Source organism: Opisthorchis viverrini, assembly GCF_000715545.1.
Source record: "Opisthorchis viverrini unplaced genomic scaffold opera_v5_146, whole genome shotgun sequence".
In the NCBI taxonomy this organism is placed as follows: Eukaryota; Metazoa; Platyhelminthes; class Trematoda; order Opisthorchiida; family Opisthorchiidae; genus Opisthorchis; species Opisthorchis viverrini.
The window spans coordinates 148,135-173,504 of record NW_008751801.1 but is presented as its reverse complement, the minus strand read 5'-3'; the positions used below and the strand labels follow the sequence as shown (position 1 = coordinate 173,504).

Genomic DNA, 25,370 nt, shown 5'->3' with positions numbered 1-25,370 from the left:
CCTTATGTGTGGTGTATTCGGTGTATGGTGCTTTCTTGGGAGCGTGAAGGTTTGCTTGTCAGATTTTCTCAGTGGTATTCTTCCAATGGTGTGGTGTGACCAAACGGACGCATACATATCTGCAAAGTGTTTTGCAGTTAACAACTCTACGATAAATTTATTCAGTTCTGAAGACGGCAGATTTTGAGAAGAGCACTTGTCGTTGTTTTGTTCGCTGATTTGATTGCAATTTGATTGGAGACGTTTCATCACCAATCGAGGTGGCATCATCAGTGCGTTATTGTGGAGCGTAGGAGTGCGTAGCGGTGGGTTGGTGGTTGTGCTGGAACTGATGATGTCACCTCGATTGGTGATGAAACGTCTGCAATCAAATTGCCCAGCTCACAAGCCAAGCCAACGACCACCATATAATGTATTTTTACATTGCTCGTTCTCCATTTTTGGGTGTTGTTTCTGGTTTACTGCAGGCGGCTATTTATGCTCAGCGAACAAGCCAACGACCACCATATAATGTATTTTTACATTGCTCGTTCTCCATTTTTGGGTGTTGTTTCTGGTTTACTGCAGGCGAAGTAGCTATTTATGGGATTGGGCCACATGAGGTTCTGGGAATCTTAGCTTCTGATGGCACGCTTTTTCCTATTCGAATCGATGAGTAATCACTTTTGTTCGCTTCACATGTAATACATCTTGAGTTCAACTTGAGAAAGGAAACGTGTTTTAACTACACTGACCATAATTCTGACAACAAGCAAGCAATAATTCATTCAGTTCACTGTAGCTAAACTTCACTGTATATTTTCACACTCCGTTCGAGCTGGGTTGCTTACATTCAGTTAGTGGAACTGTCTGCGATAAACACAAGTCCACTTTCAAGGATATCTCCCTCATCGTTATTTTATTAAAAATTCTTTGATTAGCTTGGTGACGTTTGCTTTGAGACGATGTCTACGTTCTGAATAGTCCACGAAACGCCACTGCGGTGAACTCATTTTGTCTATATTTGGTTCTCTTAGTTTTTAAACCTTTAGGTTTTCCAAACATTCGTGGAATCCATGAATAATTGTATTTATCGTGCTATCCGGAGAGACCATTTTGCATCCTAATTGGGGCGTCACTTTGTTAGCCTAATCATGAATACGCTTGAACTGTGTTTAACTTGTACGATGGTGCTCCAAGGGTAAAATTCCAGTGTTCTCGAATCTGATGAATGAATCAGTCACACAACAGCACATAATTGCCTACCACCACACAGGAGCTAAAACAGGAACGGATGTAGCAAGGTAACTTTTGATTATTCAAAAAAAAAACTGGAATACTTCTTGGTGGAATTCGCTGGCAGGAGTAGTGAAGAGACAGGGGCTACCGCAAATGAAATGTGGAAATCCAACGGGAATTTGCTTATGGCCATAAATGGCTAGCTATACCTTGAGCGTAAAACAGTTTTGGTTGGCATATAAGGATGAAAGGTGCTTTGAAATCTCCGTTTTCTAGACAGACATATAAGGGCAAATCAGATTCTTTGACTTGGAGGCATATAAAACACAGATTCAAATCAGTAGGCCAAAAATTGCAATAGTACACATGATTCATACGTCCGTAAACTCGCCGAGTGTATTTTTCTGTTCTGTACAACGGGTATGGAATGTGGCAACGTGACGTGACATACTTTCAGAAAACAAAGTTTAACTGCAATCAGATAACAGGACATAATTTTTACTACAGGGCTAAGCTGGTAGAAGAGAAAGATTGAAATGTAAATCTCACAGTGAAATAATTGTCTTGAGGCTTAATCAGGGACACAGATGAATTGCGTTCTCAACTCGTCGATCAACGTTAGGCCATCTTTAATTGGAGCACTGAAACATTGTGATAATAATCAAAATTCCTGGGTCATGGCTTGTACAGCTAGCACGCCAAACCAAAGTGAGGTATATGTTCCCGAGGGTTACGGTGGTGTGAAACAGCTGCAAGTACAGATTCCAAACGCACAAACGTAGATGTCTTGCAACCGACCATATAATTCAAACAAACCGCTTCGTTATCAGGGTACCCCTATCGATATATTAAAACACATAATGCAAACAACAACAGTTTAATTTGAGTCACATTATGGAAGTAGAAAAGGTGTCAAGTAAACCTGCGTGAACTGGGTGTTGAGTATCCGGAAGGAGTTTTTGGCACTGCGCCTGCTGACCAGAAAATCAGTAAGCGCATTCCTTGAAATTCCAGTTGATTTCAAAACGTTCTTCAGTGCCTCTGTGGTATGGCATAAGTTTCTCTCAAAGACTCCGGAGACTACACCAGAATAACATAACGCCCTGTTTGAAAGCAAATAAGGTTGTGGAACTTTTCCTTGGTAGATATGATACCCTCAGTCTGTGGGAGTCAGATACTCCTCGTCAGTCTTTTCTGAAAATCAAAAGGAAGGGAATCAGTTCTAAATTCTTGAAATTTTGATTGCCTAATCTTGAAATCAAGATGTTTGGGGTGTAAAAACCCCACATCAATCACTGCATGGTTACTTTTCGGTAGTTTGACTCTTGACAGAGGTGCGTTTGACAGACTTTTGAGTTTGCTCAAGTTAACTCAGCAGTAAAAACCGATGACAAACCTATTTTCAGTCGCTAACTTCATTCACGGAATACGCTGTTTACATGCAAACGGTACCAACTGATTAACTCACAACCACTCGTTTTTTATTTGCGTAAGGCACCTCGCATCAGTTAATCACGTACCAAAATAAATGTTTCTTATATTGTCCACAGGCAGTTTACGGAGTCACTCTCAGTTCCAGTGTTGTAATCTAATTACCCACTGTCCGGTCAATGTGCTTTAGTTAACATGAACACAAATCCCGAAACGATTACCAGCCTGAGCAGGTTGTGCGAATAATTTGCCGGTACTACTCAGCAGTCAAGTTGGAGCACAGAAATTCGTCGTGCATTTTAGACTGAACGCAGAACTCCAAGCCATGGGTCAGCTTGCTGTTAGAGCTCAACCTGTTACCTCATTTTCACCAGGATATCCTGGTTTTTCTCAAGTATGGAAGCTGTTTGGCGCAGACGCTTTTCGGAATAGTAGCACATGTTGTGAATAGGTCATCCTAACCACCCTGTCACTCAGTTTGTTTCTGGGTCGTCTGCTTACTAGAATACGTAGTTCCGATGAATTGCTAGAGTAGTTGGTGCCGTGTACATTAACTTTCCAGATGACTTCTAGTTTACTCACATAAAGACGGGGAAGTCGAATACATCTGGTGTCTGCCGCATCACATGGCATGCACCACATGTGTCGGCTTGGTATAGGAGAACCTTTAGATCTCTGCCATTTTTATGTTATCATCAGGAAAAGTAAGCAATCGGCTTTATGCAAATGCACTTGTCAGGCAAGTGTAACTATACACCAACTGCATTACTGTTGCACAATGTCGCAGCCAAAGTGCACAAGTAATTTGCAGCAATATAGTCAGTCTTTTTTATATTTAAAAAATAAACCAGGAGGCCAGATGGATCAACAGATATCCTCATAAACTAAAGAGTGCTAGTTTGGTGTCTGCCACGTCGTGTGTTATGAGACGTCTCTTACGTGAGCAATGACATCTAGGCGTCTTTAGGTCTTTGAAATCCGCTGTCCCAAAACCATCGCTGAAGTAGTGTAGTGACGGTATTTTCCTCAGCTTAGTTCTCGGTCTGAGCCTCCCAAGCTAGCGTTCACGTCAAAACAACCAACAAAGGTGCACAAGGTCTATTAACGCCCAAAACGAAATCAAGAACAGTTGTACAGAACTTCGTATATATAGCGTAAGCGGTTATAAATTTCTGGAATTTCTGACGCGTTCTGGATGCGCCATTGGCAACCGGCATTTGGCCAATACTGGGTCATGATTGGCTGTTGGGCCCAGGTTGTTGACCAATCAGATCTCGTCTTGATGCCGGACCGGCAAGCGTCCCGAATTCTGGGCCAACCTCGAGCGGGCCAGGCTTCTCGGCCGTAGCAACGCATAAAGACGTGCGGTACAGTGGGATCCGCGTGGATTCCTGCCTCAGAAATAGACTAGTGCCAACAAATTACTCTTGTCCACTCTTACAAATCCGATCGATTTGCTTTCTCAAACAAGGCACAAAACGCCACGTTCGGTGACGTTGATATTTTGTACAACCAAACCGAAATAATGCCAAGGGAACAGATTCGAACTTATTTCTTTCTATATGGCGCCGCATTTGCATGTTAGCTGTAACAAGCAGTGCGAAGTTTCAGAAGATTTCGGTCAGCAATATATGGATTCATTGATAGACAAATTTTCGATTTACCACTAATACTTCATCAGGCCAGCTGAGACGAATTTCGCTCCACTCAACCATAACACTCAGCTGAAATCGAAATTGGAACAAAAATAAATTCGGTCGTGTTGTTTGAGGACTCGGTGGCAGCGGAAGAGACCAACCAGTGAAACCTGGCCACAAACCCGTGAGACGATCTGGACGGTTTTACTTTCTTTACTTCGTACTTTTTGACGTGCTTCCCGTAGCCAGTGAGAGCATTAAGCCACTCGTAACACATTAAAAATGACGACACATATGCGTCGTTTCACTCGTCTTGTCTAATATTCATCTCATGAAGGAGCTTCAGCCTACGAAAAGCTGTTGAACTTCTCGTGATGGATTGGTTTTTAGATAAAATTCTTCTCAACTTGGATCTGCAGTCATGTTTCACCCTTGAGGTACATATCTCGGCGAATAACTAATACAAACTTTTTTGGGACTTGTGACAGACCAGTCAGGTTGTCTTGGTCAAAAATTTCCAACGTGGATTCCCATTTGAAACTGCGGTGATAAATAGTGTTACACGAAGTTTATCACCCTCACAGTTCAAAAAATACAAATATTTTGGGTCTAAAACTGATGGATGTTGCAAACCTTCTTTCGTTTCACTTCTGGCAATCAACTATGAATTACGTGCCCTCAGTAGTGCCTCTGAAGATCTGGATTTGAAGTCTTCATGATACGACGTGGGACTCTTGGAATAAATGCAGTGCCATGTGATTCTGTTTCCGATTAGTTCACCGACTGGTTAGATTGCGGGATTATAACTAGCTTGGTATTTGAAATTGTTTCAGTCACTTTACCTCATGGAGCAAAACTGCTTGTTTTATTAGCCCGCAGGTCGGATTGCAAACACCGCTACATTTTGTTTACTGATTTCATACTTTCAAGATTTCCACCATCTCGATCGTTTTTTAGACGTGACCAATTGCTGCTTTGAGTCCACATCTTCATCTCAATACAGTAGGTGGGAGTCTCAGCACTTTCGCTGAACTACTGCAGTTCTTTTTGCGTAAAATTTTGCGCACGGTGACCACTCATTTTTCGATCGAATGGTAAAACAAACCCAAACTTTATCGGAACACAAATGAGTGCCTGCGAATCCCAGTTGATTAAAATCGATTGATCAAACCGTTCGTGACTGTGACTTGTGCCTACTCCAAACGTAATCGTTGAACATCTCTCTCTCTCTAATCCAAGTTATGGTCTACTCTGACTGCAGAGTGTAGAGTAGAGTTGCGTGTTCGGGATATTGACCTTGCTAGACGATGAGCACTACGGTAGCCTAGTGGATGGCATGTTACATCTGCACTTAGACCAACCAGATACCTGTCCCCAAATAATTGCCTTCAAATCGGCTGTCGGTCCTCATCTTGTAACAATATAGGTGTGCCATTCTATTAATGAAAATGTAGTGGATACTTTTTAGATGCACGAAATAGAACTGGCGTACTTGTATACACCATCTTCCAGCATACGAGATGATCGGGTTTTCAGCAGTGGGTCGCAGATCTTTTAGAGTTTTGTATCAAAATCTTATAAACAGCAGAAAAATAAGCAAACGTCCACACTAGTACACCTTTTTTGCACAATAATATGGTCAGTCAAGAAGGCCCAGACAGTTGTATGATGACCGTATGCGAAGATTGGTGCATCACACATGTCAGGGCGTGGACTACGACACAGGTCACATGAGTGACTGCACTACGATCGGTGGTAGTTGTTCCGCTCCTCGACGGACGTGGTCCTATACATTGTGCGCAGACGCACACGTCATGTATAAGCACACATCACAGTACGTGTGTATACACAAAGAAAACCTTCACGCTTCAGTGCACGGTCGGACGTGACATTCTGACAGCCGACATCATCAACTCTCCCGATTCCTTTGTGTCCTTGTCGTCAACAAACTTAAAGTCAACCTATCCGTTTGCAATACTACCTCTACGCGCTACCACTAATACGGTATTCCTGCAACCTAAGCCACTCTTGTCATGGAGCAAACGAAGTGTTCTCTTGCTCTACATCTTGACAAGCATACACACCATATTCCAAAATGATACCTTTTTGCCCGCTGTCATCTGAATTGAGTGAGAGCAAAAATACTGAGCACTGAGTGAAAATCACAAGTAGGAGAACAAAAAAGCTGATAAAAGCCATTCTATCGAGAACAAACAAGAACTAGACTGTTTGTCTCAATAGGTCGAACCATCTGTCAGTTGGCGGTAGTCGGTGAAGCGGTAAGTCGGTCTACCGACCTGTCATTATTGGGATAGAAAAATCGATAATTATCTTGGCGAAACCCGTTAGTTATGGAAATTCAGTGTGATCAGTGATAGCCAACACGTGCTCTGTCGTGTCGGAGTGGATAACACCTATGTTATGAAGTCGGCGTGCTCGAAATGATATATCTCACAAAATGATGGACATGCTTACAAATTGATCCAACTAATTACTTAGTCCAGTATTCTGCTATTCCGGAAGCTTGTTAACGTCGCAAAACCATGTCCTGAACGTAAATCTGGGACAATTTAACCACCCAGCCCTCCAGAGAAGAAGTATGGCGCACGTAAATTTCCAATACTGAATTCGATGTATCGTTCGCCGAAAAATGGGAATATGCACGAATCTTTTGGCATCTGATTATGATTTGATCCCAGCAGTTCTCCATTAGAATTAGAATTTAGGCTGACTGCATAAAATATGCGGCGAATTTCTAATAGGCAGACGTAATAATGCTGTTTTAGTGAAAGCACACATCCTCAGTCAACGGAATCAACCTTGCGTGTGACTGAACTGATAAATGGAATAAAGTTCTAATTTATAGGAACCATTTTACTGACAGAAAGGTGTGGGCAAAATAAAGTGGGGTTCCAGAAGAGATCAGAAGTGCACCAAACTGTCACGTGCCAATCCTTCTGCCACCTGGTGAGTCCCAGCAAGGATATAAGCACCCGGATGTCTGAACACCTGCACTGAGGATAAAAGCCTAAAAAGGACAAACAAGCTTAAACGAAGTGGTTTTCTCCCAGGCACACGTGGGGCCCAGTGATCTGCAATCCTTCGCGACTGCAAGTTTTCGAAATATTCTAGCTGACCGAATGAAATTTAGTGGTTAATTTGACGGGGGCGTCAGCTGCTACCTTGCATTCATATCACTTAGATTTAAACAGTTCCAATCCTGTCCAGGATCGGTGATTTCGTTTAGTCCACACCAGAAGTAAGAAAAATGGTAATCAGACATTTTGTTGTTATTAAATCTCATCATCACCGTTTTGGGATTTGAACCCCAAACATCTGATATGGAAGCTGTAGCGTCGTTCAGATATGCACTTTTTACGGTATAGCTATACTTAGTATCGTAAACGTAAAGAATAGGTGAACTCTTGTCCCACAATGAGAGAGAAATTAGCCAACACATACCGCCTCATCGCTTATTATGTCATAAATGCTACCCATCTTCCTTAGTTATATATATAGCAGTGATATTGAGGCCGTTTAGAAGGAATACTTTTCCCGAGCTACAATGATACACATACTAACGCAAGACCAAATAAATCTACCTGAACATCTCATCTGTGATATTATTTTCAGTCGAAAATGCTGCACGAAGGCCATCTCGTGTTTCCGTCGGTACAATATTCGAGATTTGGTAGTATATTGTACAGCGTTCAGCTGTAGCACACTTCCGGTGCCTAGCTGCCATGCCACCCGAAGGAAGCACGAGGGCTGGGATACTGCCAGGTTGCCCAAGCCTAGACAGGGGAAGTCGAGTGGCGGGGGTCGGATTCGCGCTCTAACCACTTGGGCCATCTCGCCCAAGTACAGAGGGAATACATTACTCATAGGGTTGGAGACACCTCTTCGAAGAGTACTGAACAGCCTTATGGATCGTGTGTTCCGTTCAGAAAATCAATTTTCCTCGCCTAAACTCATTGGTCATTTTATCGGTTTGCGATCGCACACTTACGCATGTTTGTTCAACCGTTAAAGACCAGATCCTGAAACCAGATGCACTGGCTTCAGAAGTATCTCAAAAAGAAGCCAATTTCTAATACGAGCGTCTGGTATATCCGTCAAAAGTGTGCCCTAATGCTGGGCTCCAGTGGTGTTCTCAGTAAATCGCGTGTAAGCTGTCTTTCGTACTGCACAGCCACTTGGCAGCATTGTCGGTTGCCCCTTTAGGCAATAATATGACACGGTGTGCAAATACAATACACACCTGATCCCTTGCAGAAAGGAAAACTAAAACTTGCATGATAGGCCCCAATAGTGCTTTTGGATCTCGTCACTGGTTAAAATCTCCCAGTATTCTCCGAACGTACTACTAGCTGGGATCCTCTAGCCAACGAACTTTCTTTGGAGGTAAAGCGTTGCAAACGTAAACACGGGACTGAACAGAGAGCCATGTTGAAGATCCCAGGTTTTATGCATAAGTAAATACTATTTATTCAGCTGCGTATCTACAGCTGTCACTGTAACGTTCGGCGGTTTCACTGTAAACATAGAATTGAAGGCAATTACCTGGTTAATCTCAACAAATCCAAGTTGATTGGCCAAGTTAATACCTGGACACAGATTATCTAATGCTTGGCTTCCATAAAATTGCGGTCCACGTGTTTCGGAGGGAACTGCCGTGCGTAGGAGTTCTTCCAAATATCAGTCAAGATGGAGTTATTGCCATCCAATTCCAGTTCGCCTCAATAAATTCTAGAAGATCCGTTTAATACTCGCTCAGAAAATCACTCAATCGGATGGTCTAAAATTACTAGTGACAATATCCAGGTAGGATATCGAAGTCAGACGTTACCCTTTTGTATACCCTACATAAAACGTAATTCAAAAGATTCAAATTCAATTAACTAAGTGCAAAACAATGTAAATCTGTGCTGATCTCGGGGAGCAACGATTTAACCTTTCCGTGTTACTCTCTAGTGGTACAGTGCCAGTGGAACAGGCGAGTGAAGTTTTGGTCTAAAACGTTGAAGCCACTGTTTGCACATCAGCTGAAGTGGGTTAAAAGCTGGTCAGTCAGCTGAATCTCCAAATGCTGCATGACGCAACGACTCATAACTGGACCATAACTATGGGCACGAACACGAGTCCTGAATGCGTATAAGATATCCTGCGTTGTTCTATTCTCATTCTGGATCTCACTAAGTTATGGGAACGATTCGCAAACTATCCCTCCCTACAAGCAAAATAATATTTAATAAAACGACACAACCGGCCTAAGTTTGCATTCACGTTAGCTGTGAAAAGATATTTCTAAATAATCTGCTGCCGACCAACAGAACCTCATTTATCTCTGACAGTAGTTAGTACAGATTCTAGGTAATTTATCAAACTGGTGCGACTCGTCTTTGATGTACATACGTAAAGCCATCGGTTAAATATTCTGTATCCAACAGGCAGGTTTGGGAAAATTCCTTTCCCGGATCGAGATGAAAAACTGTGTCCGAGCATTGGATCCCAATATCTGACCTTACAGAGGTCTTACATATCCCTACAGTATGGAAAGACTGTATACAGCTTTTTCGTATTGCCCGGACAAGACCGATTTCACTATGAGTCAGTAAAGTAACCTATGCATCTTTCAACATGAATCTTGATACCGGCAGGGAACAGAAAAAGCTCGAACCAAAAAAGTTAACCATGGCGGATGTCATAATCGAAGTGTCTTCGGAATCACATGCCTGTTATATGCTGGTGAAATTCGCTAATATTAGTATCTCACTTTGTATGTTAATATTGTTATCAGTAGTAATCATAATAACACAATAGCAATGACAATAACAATAATAGTAGTAACAGCGAAGCAATACAAGCCATATCATTACCATCCAAACCTGCTCACAAGCAGCCATTATCAGAAGCGATTCTTTGAAAGATAATGCGCTATTCCATCTAAGCGTCCCATATTTTATCGTTGAAGATTCAATTGTATTGCTAACAAACTGAGAAAACTCTAGAAAATTGTCCTATAAAATTACAGTTTAAGCCCCCCATTTGCAAATCACTTTTCATAGTGATTTGGTATGATACCTAATAACTGTAAACCAGTTAAATACTCGTATAATTTTTGGTGACGGTTTTTTGGCATGTAATGGGTAAATTTCGCACTTTCAATTCGACATGGGCGTGAATCTGGAGGAGCTATTCAAACATTCTGGTTGGTGTCGTAAGCTATTCTCTCCTCACATCAGCACGGTATCTAACCTACTTTCTAGCACACTGTTCAAGGACCATGGAATTATTTGTTTTAATGACAAACTATGCCAGAAGCAGGCAAGTCTCCTTTGACTGAACATATGCAACCGTAAAAATGAAGGCCGGAAGCGCGGATAAGGGCACAATAGCTCCAAGTAAAGTGGGCTACACAGTCCACAATTTGCAGTCTACTTGGTCCCTCTTTTCAACTTTAGTCATATGTTCGTAATTCTTAAAAATGTAAGTGAAAAGGATATGAAGGAGATTTCGCTGCTAGACTGACGGGATATTTGCTACGTGAAGTTAAAAACAGTATAAATTTCTTGAGGTGAATTCGAAACATTGCACATCTGTTTTCTGTTGTAAATTGATGGATATGCATTCTTTAGTTTTGGCCATGCCGCTTTCTCCGTCTTGTACCATCGGGAAATCTGTTTGACATTAGTATCCTTGCACCAAGTTTACACGGAGTTCGTAGAACTAGTAAAAAACCGCGTGGATATTTCATTCGAGGTGTACGGGTGTCCCAAGCGGGTGGTTTTCCTTATGCTTGTATGAATTTCTTTCGCCGTAACCAAGTCGTTATTCAAGTGACTTCCAAATGCTTTATTTATGTTCCTAATTAACCGACACCTTTGCTAAATCTACTACTTACCGATTTTCGAAAATAACTGAACATATGACTAACCGCATGCAGTATCATCTCGTTCGTTTGGTTTTGTTAGTACCCGAGCCGGTGATTCAAGCTAGAGAACAGCTGTGTTGAAATGCCAAAGATCTCGATCAGTATACTTGATATATCTATATTTCCACAACAATTCAAACCTACGGGATTACGTTATTAATCTTTTATTAGTCTAAGACACCGGGGATATTGCAACATGGCAAGCCAACAAGGCATAAAAAAAGACACGAAATATCCACTGGAGGAGTGTCAACAGCCTGTTCTAAAGCGCCAGTGAATCCGGTTATTATGTTTGTATGCATCACATATTCATTCGTTATGGAGCGGTTGTCGGACACCATTATTGTCTACAGGTGGCTTGTTAATCGTCTTTTCGCAACAGTCCATTATACACCAACTTAACATTTGAATAATGTTAGCGAATATACACTCATTTGGAAAATACTGGAACCCAGCTGAATCTCTCGTTTGTGATGTTCTCAGGCAGGCCGCCTCATGTTTCAATCGCTACGAGATATCGCGATACATGTATACCTTTGTAATGTACTACTCATAAGTTTGCTGAAAATCCGTCGACCGATTTTCAGCAACCTTATGAGTAGTAGTACATTCCAAAGATATTTGAATGTTTTTTTAATCAATTATCAAAGTAAACGGTCGTCGAAAAAATAACTGTTTGTACAATCATGCAACCGGCAACATTGTGTCACAGATATGCTGTTTTCAGAGAAACTTTACTCACGAACTTTTTGGAACTCTTTCCNGGCGAATATCTACCTGCTTTTTGTTTAACTGCAGAAGACATTGGCTCCTATTTTCAGTCTTTTGAACGTAAGAGATGCTTGAGGTTTTTATAAGACACATTGAAAAAAAAATGCCGGCAAAATCCACGAGGAATTGCAGGTTTCTCTGTGTGTAAAACTGAAGATGCTTCAGTTTTTAGTAAAGTTTGCCCAACGCATACAAGTCTCTGTTACCCGTATTTTTTCATACCTGTCGAAACATCTAACCCTGACATTAAGTCATATTTAGCTGCCTGGCGTGACGCAAACATCAGTGTATTTTCGTGTCAAGGATTCAAAGTATAAAACTTTTGGGTATCTGAGCATGAAACAGAGCTAGATACGTTGTCATTCACAACATTCTCCCGTTTGCTAGGCCATGAGATCCAGTCACATTAATGTTTACACATTGATGTGGAATAACTTGCCCATCATTAGGCTATTCCTGAAACCGAACCTCTGTGTGCGATGAAAAATCCCATCTTTTTAGTTTTTCTCGCTCTAGACTCATCTGTGCCGGTGCATAAATGAATAAAATTAGTTAGAGGGGATATATAAGAGTGCGCACTGAAGATGCCTCCTCAAATGGTGAACAACAGTTTGCAAATCAATTGCCAAGCTCGGCGAACGGATCAACAGCCACCTTTACTATATTCGTTTTTATGGGGTGCTCTATTGGTTTGACAGCCATCCCACTTGCCGTTTTTCAAAACATAAAATGTACTTTGGGTTTTGCTACCAGCTAAGCTATACCCAAGGCTGTGAATATCATTGTTGATTTGGACTGATGCCTCATGTGGTTTGTATTTTCGCGATTTAGTTGTGCAGGTCGCCAGAGTTTCCAATTAACTCAAATTTGTGTGCAACACAAACGTGTCAGTGATTGATTCTGTAATGCGGCCGTCGCATGCTTAATCTACACTATTCGATTATTTTGAACATTATTATTCTGGGCGCTAATCTGCTCGGTGATGGGTTGGCCAGGTGTTGAATTCTCCACTTATGAGTTTAGTTGTCACCTAATTATCTTATGCTGGAATAATCTGACGTCAAATTAGCCGAATGGCAGTTCGTTTGCGGCAAGTTGCTGAGTACTTGTCGAAATTTTATCATCTTATTAGCTCGGTATGCTGACTAGGTTTCGATCACAAGGTTAATGGAACAGCAGATTCCATCTAGAAATCCTATTTTTGCCGGTCGGACAATGCAGTTTTTTGCAGTTTCTTGCCTGATACGAAGGTATATACATTGTAGTTTACTTGCACAAGTTAACTGGTTACAAACAAAGAAGAAGCTTACGAAGACTGCGGTGACTTTGCCATTCTTCTCTGAGTTTAGGAAACAACTGTTGGTATATTTTATAGACTGCTTTAAGAAGAGCACTCTTAATGATCCGTGATTCGCTTGCTTTTAAAAACATGGCCAGAACACTTCGCCATGTGGGCCACATGGGCTTAAAGAGGCGCGCTCGAATGTCTAATCCATTTCAAAAAGCCATTCTCGGTAATAGTTTTACAATGAATTTCGTAGGCAGAATTCTTTGCTATATCGCCCTAAAACATACCAAATCCAACTGGTCACACACCAGTCAAGAGTAAAGTTGTCTTGTGTAAAAAGCAACCGGTACCAGAATCGTGCACATGCATAACCCGGCTGTCAGCAGCAGTACTCCACACACCATCCATCTTCCTACTTGAAAATGAAAACAGACTGCAGCGACCTCCTACACGTGTTTTGTTACAGGCCTGTGTTGGGGCTGTCACAATGTCATCCTGTTACATCCCTACCCTCCCAAGTAAACGCATGTCCAACTTCCTAGTTGATCCCTTTTAGTTGCACATGCTGGTGTGCGCATGCACGTACATCAGCCTGAGGTCCGCACCTATTGTGCCTGACATGAGCCTAGAAACGCCCTTGTCATTTTGATTTGGCATATTTTGCTCTCTAGACCTATTGCGAATAGTGGGAACTTATCGTTGGGCCTGGGAATAAACGCATGTGTGCATTTGTGCGTGCACATGCTTGAAGTGATTCGCGACTTGGCTGGCATATGCTGACTACCAGCTGGAACGCCAAATGATAAAGACCGGAAATTTTTGAGTGTAGCTTGATGCATTCAGCGGGTGCACAATTTCCAGTAAACTAGTTTCGTTGGAAACTTCACTCGGTAAACTACAGATTGAATCGTCTATAGTTAACTATTGCTCAGAAAAATATCATCATACATCGCTTGATAAAGCTTTCGCAATGAGGTTAATCAAAGTGATTATCGCTTATTGAGAGTCTTCTTTTGAATGATTTAAGGGGTGAGTCGACATTATTTCTGTAGCAGCAAGTGTAACCGCAAGGCGATGGTAGAATTTTTCAAATTGCATTTGGTGAGTTGTTGGAAAAACATTTGTATGCACCATTCAGCTCAGGTTACTGGAATTATTGAAGGAGAGAAGCAACATATTGTTTAGCCACTTTTTGAACCAAGCTGCACCGTTTGTGTTAGCTACGAATCGTCCTTCAAATGTCGACGACCATGTTACATCTTCCGCTTTGAGGCAACCGTCGAAGATTGGGGATTTCAGAATAACGGTTCGACACCACCCGGTCCCTCTGCAGACAAACAAATTTTTCACTATGCTCATAAAAACGCGTAGACGTACTGAAGGTTGAACTATGCGTACTAAATCGTCTTCTCTGTACAATCGTAGCCAGATAGTTCATTGCTTGCTTATTTAAGGTTCGCGGTATGCAGAAGCGCATTATCTGATTATCAGCTCCCACGAGAGAGAACATCAAACACGTCTTGATTAACCAAAAGTCTGCCCCTCTCCCAAGCCATCGGACCAGGCAAGTGAACTCTAACTTGTGAAAGGCGACAACCATCTGCCTCAGAATGCTGCTACTGCTTCAAACTTAATGGCAAAAACTAATGATCGATTAAATCAAGGCTGTATGAGGTTCTGTTACGAATCAGGTGACATATTTGCTCTGTGAATACTCATGTGCGCGCACACTTTTTTCTCATAAATTCATCCACCAACTGACAGCATTTTGTAGCTTGACAACTATGGTGTGAGTTGTAACGTCAGAATACGCTGGTTCTCTATGTGTTCCCGGTTATCTGCGAACACAACTTTGAGCAATCGTGTGACATCCGAGATCCTTATTTAGGGAGATCTCATTTCGTTGCCAGCGGTTTGAGATAGTCATGAAAGGAATCAAGGTCTGGATGGCCAAATCACTAGACTTACGCTTGATTAACGAATGAATGCAAGACTTAAAAAAGGATTACAGAGAACAACTGTCTTTGTTGCAATAGTCAGTGTATATGTAGCCATTTAAATGAGGTTTAATTTGGTCAACTAGCATCACTTCTAGCTTTCCACTGGTAGATCTTCCTGATCTCTCCAGCTGACTCTAGCACGAGGATTCGCTCAAGATTTTATTTCAACCTTTCACGTATTTTTACATTTTATCGTGTGCTTACCGAACCAACCGCTGCAGCATTAGTCCTGTACGGAACTACGGACTATTAATCCATACCTAGATTGTGATCATCCCTTAGGAATATGCAACTGAAAATTGAGCACGTAGTACTTTCTATTACACTGCGAGGATAGAAATGGAAACATGCATTTTGAATGTATTGGAGATCGTTTGTTCAGGCACGCATAAGTTTTTCCATATCTTCACAATGCTCAGGGGCGGGATGACCAATGGGTTCAAGCGCGAATTTACTGACCGGAGGGTCCACAGTTCGAACCCGACCTCTGGCTCTCGATTACCCCTGTCTAGGCTTGGGCATCCTGGCAGTATCCCAGTCCCCGTGCAACCTTCGGGTGGCATGGCGGTTAGGAACAAATGGGTGCAACAGCTGAACGATCACAATACTCGGAAGGACAGAGCTTCCAAATTTTTTCCAAAAGTACCTTGACAGCTTGGTAAATGCAGAACTACTCAAAGGACAATAATCCCTCTAGTTTTTTTCCTTAAAAACTTCCACTAACGTTGCTCGAAGCTCCAACCAAACATTCTGCACCTGCCATTATTTTCACTAAGAGGAGCCCCAAACTGTATCACTTCATGTGAAGGCATTTTCTAAACAAACCAACAATAATGAACGGTTTTGGAGTTTTTTAGTACAACTTATATGCGCATAAAAAGTACTTTTGCCTTGAAAAAACATCCCTTTATTGAGGTTGCTTCGGGTAGACCTTGTCGATCTCATACAGTGACCCTCACAGAATCAGTATCTGCTTGTTTTTTTTTCAGAAAAATAATCGCTTAAATTTGCTGTTCACAATTTTCACATCAAGACCATTGGAAGGCCCAGTTTCTATGCTCAGTTCAACATTAGGATCCCAAATCCACTGAAGTACCTAGCGACCATTTTCAACCTTATGAGGGCGTAATGAAAAACAGTTAATCTTAAACAGTTCTAAGAGTGCTGACACAGTGCTTCCTTAATTTAAGGGAAACGAAAATTTTCCAATGCATTGCGGCAGAGTACCAACACACGTATATAAGCCACACAATTCACATTGTATGCCTAGTTGCATCTCCGAGCATCCGTGCTGACCAAAGACTAGTCGTGCATGGAGAAGTTGATGATACTAGTAAACATAACCTTTCTAAGTCCAGTTTAGTAGCTAGAAAAATGTTGGCCTCGTAGACTGGGTTGCATGCTTATAAGTATCGGGCATATTTAGTGCTGCTTTCCTACAAATATCTTGTGAAGCTACACCAAGAAATTTACGTAAGTCTATTCTAGATACTTCACTAAATTGTGTAACTGAGTGAGACAGCGCGAGGCATTTTCTTGGGTCAAGTCCCATTGGGAAATAGAAAAGATCCAGTTTAAAGTTTGGTTTTCTATACTGAATGACAACCAGTGGTGCGAAAATTACTCCACCAACCAATTGAATTCGTTTCATTCGGTGATACAATTTAGGACTCCACGGCATCTCATGTGCACGCATTAGCACTGAGAACTGATGATTGTCAGATTAAGTCGAACGTTGTAGAAGTTTGACTGAGCAGCACTAAAAACCTCCCGAGATAACACGATTTTCTCTTTACATTTCCATCTTTTTAGTTGTATTATAAAGATTTAAACGTGAACTCGGGACTATTTAAATGTCAATGTTGCATTTATGCTAATCGAAGGGTGGTTTCGTGGATACTTTCTTGATTGGCTGAGGGACTTTTGTGCACAAATTCTGGTCTACTTTGATGCATCTCCCTGAGAACGCAAAAGCAACATTAGAAGCCATAATGAGGACGATATGTCCTTTGATGGAACTCCCAACTTCTTCCCTCTCTTGCCGAACGAGTGCCATACCTCTTCAAGATTATACAAACCCCCGTCTCTTTGACATCTAACTGGTTATTGAAAGCGCAATTTTTAAAAGTTCAGTGAAGCGCGCACATATTTGATTGATCAAATTATGTGCTCTGGAATCTAGAACTATCTGCCGGACAAAAATTACGGTTATCCAGGAAAATGTCTTTTTGGTACATTAGTTTTGTACAGCGCATCGCTGCATTTGCTTAATTGGTTCGGTCAAAAGTGCTCCTCTAATTGCATATCTGAGACATTTAGAATGTGTTCGAGGACGAGTAAGAAGATAGTCCGAGTTATCGAGACGTTTTATTTGTCTGAGAACAGGCGTTGCTGAGCGGAAATATTCATTGTTCAGCTGAACCACCCTTTAGGTGCATGCTACCTTCCAAGGCGGCACGAGGGCTGGAATACTGCCAGTTTGCGCTAGCCTGAACAGGATAAGTCGAGAGGCAGAGGTCGGGTTCGAACCACGGACCTTCCGGTCAGTAAATTCGCGCCCCAACCACTTGAGCCATCTTGCCCAGGAAATATACCTATGAAGGTTTAACACGAGTATGTAGAATAGGTATAATGATAAGCACACAAAAATCATGACAGACTGGACCCGGTACGTACGGACAATGGTGTACGATTGCTTCGACCGTGTGCTGATCGTAGGCTGTTTTTATGCAGTACTAACGTCCGAAATAGCCTTGGTTGTCTGTCTACATGGTGTCCTCCGACGACATGCAGACAAAAACCATGACAATATCTTACAGGATAGCCAGACTTTTCCAGGTCCTGATATTTTAAACACTGAATTTTTTTTACCACAAACGCCCTACCTTTGTAAATCGTCTACTGGTGATGAAATGCGCTGGTACGAATACGTGTGTTAACCCACTGAATAGAATATTTGGGTTCCGGACTGCAGCTCAGTAGACCAAAACTGTTAGCCGTAAAAGTTAGATCAGGTAGCGGACCGCGAATTTGCAAATTTTTTTCGTTATTGAGAATGGGCTGTTGGCAGCGTTTATGCAGTAAACTTCCTGTATGAAGATATGTTGGCACTGTCAATTTATTTTGCTTGCCATGGTTGCTCCTTCATAAGACGCCCTACTTGCGGTGTTATTTGAATTTTTTCAAATCCCACAAAACATTCTCGTTATGATTGGCCACAGCTTTTTAATTTAAGAGAAGGGCTGTTCAATTCAGATTGACGATTGTAAAGCGAGTGTGCCCCAGTTGTTTGATCTATTTAAATGCAAGATCCAGCGTTTGAAAAAAATCCTCGAATAATATTCTACTCAGTCTATAGGACGGAACTTATTTCGCCAAATACAGGCAGAAAGTAGTGTTGGTTTTTGTGCGATGGGTTTTTGGGTTCACCCTTAACAGAAGGGAAATATATGGACCACAGGCTTTTGATCGAGAATCTACACGCTCATTTGACAGTAGAAATTTTCTGGGAAAAATCCTAAACCCTTGATAGGAGGGACTTATACAGACCATAAGTTTTTAACAAGAATGTCCACGCCCATTTGACTTGGGATAAGTCTCGCCAAGAAAACTAAATTCGTTCTAGATTATCCTCCACTTATTCAGCTAAGTAGCTGCGAGTAATTTTCATGGCTAAGTTTGAGGACTAGTATGCGGTAGCTACTTGGTCTAACTTTTCCACATATAGTGATCTCTGTATCAGGTGCAGCTATGCCCCTTTCTAGGAGGATTAAATAACCGGGCATTCAGGTTTGGTCAGTATCACTTCCCACAAGACGACCACTATCCGGTTGAGAAGGATGATTATACGTGTCAAAAGGCATCACCAAGCATCTCACGAGAGTACTGTTTTTGTATGGCTTACTGGCTAGAGATAGTACATGGGAAAACTAAGAGATTCTGACCTATCTACAGCAAGGTATTGAACTTCGCTTGTCCTTTCGAGCAGTGTGTTGACCTGACGACATCTGCTGCTTTGTACTCGATTTTCTTTTACTGTTTCTTACGCGTTACGGCTTGACGGAACCATATGACCTGTCGGAGTGAATATCCGCCTTCATTCAACCGATGTATTTGAAACTCAATACAGCTAGTGTGTAGTTACGCCGCTTTTGTCACTCGGTTCGTTTTAGACAATCCATTTACAAATGCCAATCAATAACAACGGAGCACAGTCTGTAGACTTTGATCATCAACGTAAGGTGATCTCTCAAACGTGGTCTGTAGTAGAGGCATGTAGCATTACGTTTAGAAAATAACATTTGACTACACTGTGCTTTCATTGTGTCAGGAGACCGGTGTTTGACTTCTCATAAGTTGCATGTGAGCACTATTACACTCTTGTAGCACCGGATTATTAGGTTAACAAGTTTAGTTGAGCTGAGAATACAGAAAAAACAAGGATAAGCGTCACATACAAATACGGTTAAGCACAAACATGCAAACAGAAACACAGTAAGAAAGAGATAGACATGGATGGGTGGATGGATGGACGGATGGATGGATGGTTAGATAGATAGATAGATAGATAGATAGATAGATAGATAGATAGATAGATAGATAGATAGATAGATAGATAGATAGATAGATAGATAGATAGATAGATAGATAGATAGATAGATTAGATAGATTGATAGATAGATAGATAGATAGATAGAGAGAGAGAGAGAGAGAGAGACAGAGAGAGTGAGTGAGTGAGTGGGTGAGAACAATAGGAGAACAATAGTGGACAGAATATCTGAGTAGTGGTGTGTTATCAGTGCTGTTAGTTTTCATGTTCACTGAAAAATTCAGAACGAAGTCCGCAGGAGCAAAGATGACGATATATATGGACCAAGATTTACCTCTATGACTTCCAATCGAGTAGCCTTAAAAAGTAGTAAGGCAATTTTTTTTAACCAAGTTTTGGTTGCGCTAAATATGAGCGATTCACCAACCCTTGAACGCAATATGTTATATGGTGCGAACTCATTCGACTTACTTACGTACTGTTTACGCAACTACACACTTTTGTCTTCTGACGAAGAAGGGAATTTCACAGTGTGCATGGAAGTCAGCCGCACTGTGAGATTAGAGTGAATCTTGGTTTGTGGCATTCAATTAATAGGTATCATGTGTCTTTGTCGGGATTCTTCATACACCCTTTGACGAACCCAATCTTATCGGGCTTCTCAATGCAGATACAAAGACCAATTCTGTAAGTTGGGAACAGCTATGACAATAAAACATGTCCCGAATTTATTTAAATTGCTTCAAAAATTACCTTTGTTAGGTTGTTAATGAAAACCAAATGTGGATTACCGAACCTAAAGTAAGAAATATCCCCGCGTGGAACATGTGGTCTCGTTAATGCTAACGATACCAGAGCAAAACTCTGAACGGATACGGTGTTCATAGCATTGTGTATGGGCTACATAACTGGAAGGACACGAACAATGGAGCAGTTAAAGTTCTTATAGGGTACTTATTGTTTGGATAACTAGCAAATAATTTGTGTGTCGTTTCTTGCTAGCCCATTACTTAGGTCGCAAAGTTCCGAAAGAAGGAACGATTTGAGGCTTAGTCTGTGGAAGTCCCTGCGATGAAAACGTTTTCAATGGTACTAGATGAAACTTAAAGGCGTCAAACAAATAAACGCGCATGACTGTGTGAAGTGAGGGTAGAACTTTGGGCTTCGAAATTTATCACGACGGGAATGTGGGGAACGACCTTGAACAAGCTGTGCCACGTCTGAGAGGACAGATTAGGAAACTTCTGTAATCTTCCTCATTACTTGTTTAGATCAACAAAAGTTGAGAGAAGAAATAGCTATTAAACTGACATCCTAGCAGCTCTTCAAAAACGATACATGAACTGCAACTAAACGAATAATTTGTGGAAGCTGTACTCAGGAGCCCACTGTAAGTTGATAGTTATGGTAAAAGAAACATATCTGGTATCGAATGACCAATCAATGCAGGTGTGACGCCAGGCATCACGGAAAACGCACAACCATCGCCTTAGTTTTGGGGCATGAAGGTAAAAATGTGAAAATACGTATCAACGCAATAATTTACGGAGTAAACTTTCTAAGTGTTCGAAGATATTCTCTAGGAATAAAGTATCTTATTACATCTCCTTGAGGACGCTCTTTGGTGTTGCTACACAAGATTTAGAACTCCAATTTGTCACGATACTGTTGCCTGTAACTATAAGCTGACATACCATATGGCATCTTTACAGCGATGGATAGGGGAGGATTTAATTATGATCAGTGAGGTATTCAATAGAAGACCGCACTTGGCGGTCGCTTCATTTTGCTGCTTCCTAAAAGCACTAATGTGGGTAAAACGCGCGAGTAATTCGCGACTCTGTGCATCAACTTTTCTACAGGCTATTGATTAGCGCTTCAGACTCGTGGTGATTCGAAATGATAACTCTATTGTACATCCTTTCTGAATATGTATAAGAGTTTAGAGGGCAATATGGGTGGTTGTTTGTTGTCAAAGTTGATTGCTGTTGATAATGCTGAACAATGTGGAGCAAAACAAAACACAGTGGATCAAGATCTTTGCATTGAGATACTTTGGTGGGGGAAGAAATGGATCTAAGCTGGGGTGAAGAACTAGATAAGCTGTGGACAATGCACTCGTTTTAGGATTCCTTTTAAACACTCACGTAACAAAAGACAAAAACACAACTAGAGAAAAAAACAGAGATAATTTGGAGGCGTTATATGCTTGAGAAGCCGTTAAACAGTTAGAATGAAACAAAATTTTCCATATCTATTGTGTTTATTTGAAAATTCAGGTCACGAGACGTTGCTGCGTAATGTTTTATTGATTTGTCCCACATCGTCCTCTTGGCTTTATCAAAAGTATGGCTGGCATCAGCAGTGTTTGGGGGTTTGCAGCAAGTATGATTTGTTTCCCCATGTTATTATCATGAACTTTCCTACTACCTCTGCTCTATATCATATATGTGTACATGTGTGACCTAAGGTGTGCATTTTTTGTGAGAATCCATCCTTGATTCGACCAAATGACCACTATGTTTGTAGCACATAAATCTTCTTCAATAGAGTTTTACCAGACTGGCCAAGGTGGAATAAGAACAAGTAAGTACCACCCCTGGGTTCTCATGTGACACACTAGTTGCGCTGCAGTAAAATGGGAAATTTCACAGCCGCCTCGGTCTTTAAAGTAATTTTTCGCTACTCAGTACTGAATACTGCATTTTCAACGATTACAGATTGAGATGTAACAGAGATTCTTGGTCTGAATACGCCGTCCAAACAAAAATATCATTGCGCATAATCTGAAGTCCCTCTTTATATGTTCTATTGGAGCGCGCAACCAAGAGCAGACCTCCCATCCAATCTCCCCCACGGGTCCCTAGTTGTGGTAAGACTACCAAGCTTTTTATATGCCGTAAGTGTGCCGAATTCGTTGACTCAAAACTTGTAACAGCATCGAAACAGCCGTTTTTCGAAAGACGGAGCACTCAGACCGTCATTTAGTCTCTTGTTTGGCCGTCAGCTTGCAAACAGGTTTGGTCTGTGGACACTGCACACATGTGTTCAAAAAAGAATAGGAGGGCTCAGTGTTAAGCACCGCTGACCTCGGACTCGATGACCTGGTCTTAAATCTCTGCATGAGTGTCGTCAATTGAGCTAGCAGCTCCCTGTAACAAAAATTGCATACACATGCTTTTATTCACCAAAAGGCGTATGTTATGGTACTTTACTTCACACGCAAAAACATAATTCTGTCTGGCTACAAGGAACACTTAGTCTCACTCCAAGCACCTCACAGTAAGCCACATTTAAAGCGACCAGTCGAAGACGTTTATTTTGAAACTCACTTGCCGAAAACTATTGAGGCCTCCGAAGCAGTTCTGAGTTCGCTGAGTAATGACAACTTTTTCATGGTCTTTCGTACAAACAGCGCCTTGTAAAAATTTCCATAAGTGGATATGGCCTCCCTGAATAAGTAGACATCCTAGTTCCCGCGCTCACAGTATAAGGTAGACATCACGACAACCTAGTACCTCCTTGGAGAAATTTTGAACGTGCCTTGTTCCAAACAATGGGCAATTGACAATGGGGCTTGGTCACCAAGACGTGCTTTTTGAATGCCTGTGGACATTTGCTAGACCGTAAGCTTCAGTTCCAAACCACGCCATTATGACAAAAGCTATCGCAGCAGATGTGTATCCGATCTACACCAGCCGTACTGTGAGTGAAAATTTTTGAATCATATGGAAGGCATTTCAGTTCATTTATCCTTCAAGTCACTGATGAACAACATTTGTTGCTTCACCCACCTAGAAAGAAATTCATCGATATTTCACCAAAGTTTTGTGCAAAACTATCTGTATCACTGTCATTGTGACCAATCTGAGCATATTCTTTGAAGGGTTTGACCGTTACTGTCTGGTCTTTTTGCATTACTGGTCAGTTTTTTGTTAGTTTCCTTTGACCTTTCGGGACTAGCAAATTCGACGTTCTATTTTTTTGAATAGAAAGATATAAATGATCAGTCTTCTACTTCATGTGACATTGAAAAGCATTCTAAACTTGAGATTGTCTTGATGCTAATATCTGTTAACGTTGACCCGTGTTTGTAGCAGAAGCCCAACTAGTTATCCGGTTCTACACCAAAGTGTCTCCACCAGAATTTAGCAAAACGTCGTTTTTGGTAACGCGAAATAATCCCAAAGTTATTAGGCTGAGTAGACTTTTGCATCATTGTTCACCCATGGCTAACTTGCTTGCCGGGAAGATGCTTGCTCTTTTAGTTTACTCAGTACAGTTGTGGATTGTTTGTGGTAACCGCGGTGAATGTTCATAGATAGTCAAACCAATCTGCTTATTGCCATGCGTACCTTTAAAAACATGGTCGTCATTGTTGTCCCGTTGAATCGTACCTAATTACGTCAAATACCGGGTGAAATTTTATTCCTGAGACAACTTCATCTTCTTGAATCAAACTTAAATGCTCCTTGTCCTATATGTATCTGTGCCCAAGGCCTAAGTGGCCTCAGTTTCAGTGCCTGCTTGCCAGTGGTACAGCTTGGCACCAAGTTTCGCGTGGATCAGAAAACGTTTCAATGCCATCTTGTCCATGTTGAACATGGTCTAAAATAGAGAGAATGTCGGTCGCTGACGCGTCAAAAATACTATCTTGAATATAGCACCATGGAAGTATACCATAAACGATACATTCAGCTGGATTCACTTTAGTCGCTCATTAAAGACAAAATTGTGTGCGGTTAAATGCATTTGGGAATTCGCATAGAATTCGGGTTAAAGTAGAATATAAGAATACCGGAAACTGGAGAACAGCGTCTACCCGACGGGGTCAAAGAAGAACGGACGAGGTCGTCGGCTGTCGAAGAGTCTTCACCAACCTCAGCGGTACTATAGTCTATAGCTTGGTTGTTCCAGTGAGTGTCCAACTATTAAGTGAGTTCCCACTGAACTGGACTGACATGAGCATCTGACTGCAGTCCGCTTACCGACAGCTTACAGGCAAACAATATTACTTGTCCTCTTTATTCGAGATCACTACGCTTGGATGACTCGAATAGGGATGAGACAAACTGTATCGATTTTTTGTTCCCACCACATTCGCGAATGACGCTTGTGACAAAGCTAGGCCAACCACACAAACAACAAATGCGACAGTCCGCTGTCCTCAAAGCCAGTAAGGTCTTTGTCTGACAAACTCCACTGGGATGTGGGCGGCTTTTTTGTTTTTCATTCAGGCTACTAATTCCCTCGCTGCGTATACGGCTCACCGAGTGGCTGGAAATTGAGAAAATCCTCAAAAACCGAAGGCCTGAAATTTACTTGCGGAAGCTGGAATAGAATTCATGCACAAAAAGCACTTTGTGAGTCAGCCCAGCAATGATGAGCTACAGCTTAATGTTCCCTATCGCTGCAGAATCTTACGAAAATTTACAGCTACATGTAAGACTTTAAAGGCTTCATATATTTACGGTATGTAGTTTTTAAATTCTTACGTCTAGCTGTAAATTTTCGTAAAATTCTGCAGCGATAGGGAACATTA

The 25,370-nt window shown here is 41.5% G+C and overlaps 2 protein-coding genes across 2 annotated transcripts in view; one reads left to right on the top strand and one right to left on the bottom strand.

Annotated features, from left to right (window-relative positions):
• Positions 1 to 7,890: 7,890 nt before the first annotated feature.
• Positions 7,891 to 15,842, bottom strand: T265_14115 (hypothetical protein; the record flags this gene model as incomplete). The annotated part of the gene is made up of 2 exons (XM_009172106.1): positions 7,891 to 8,080; positions 15,604 to 15,842. Coding segments are annotated over 2 exons (429 nt in total), but the record flags the coding sequence as incomplete, so codon positions are not given.
• The window catches only part of T265_14114 (hypothetical protein), a gene marked incomplete at both ends in the record, with an annotated part of 74,771 nt that continues 65,099 nt past the window's right edge, over positions 15,699 to 25,370 (top strand). The window contains one exon of the mRNA XM_009172105.1: positions 15,699 to 15,835. Coding sequence (XP_009170369.1) covers positions 15,706 to 15,835 — 130 coding nt within the window. The remainder of the gene's footprint in view (positions 15,836 to 25,370) is intronic.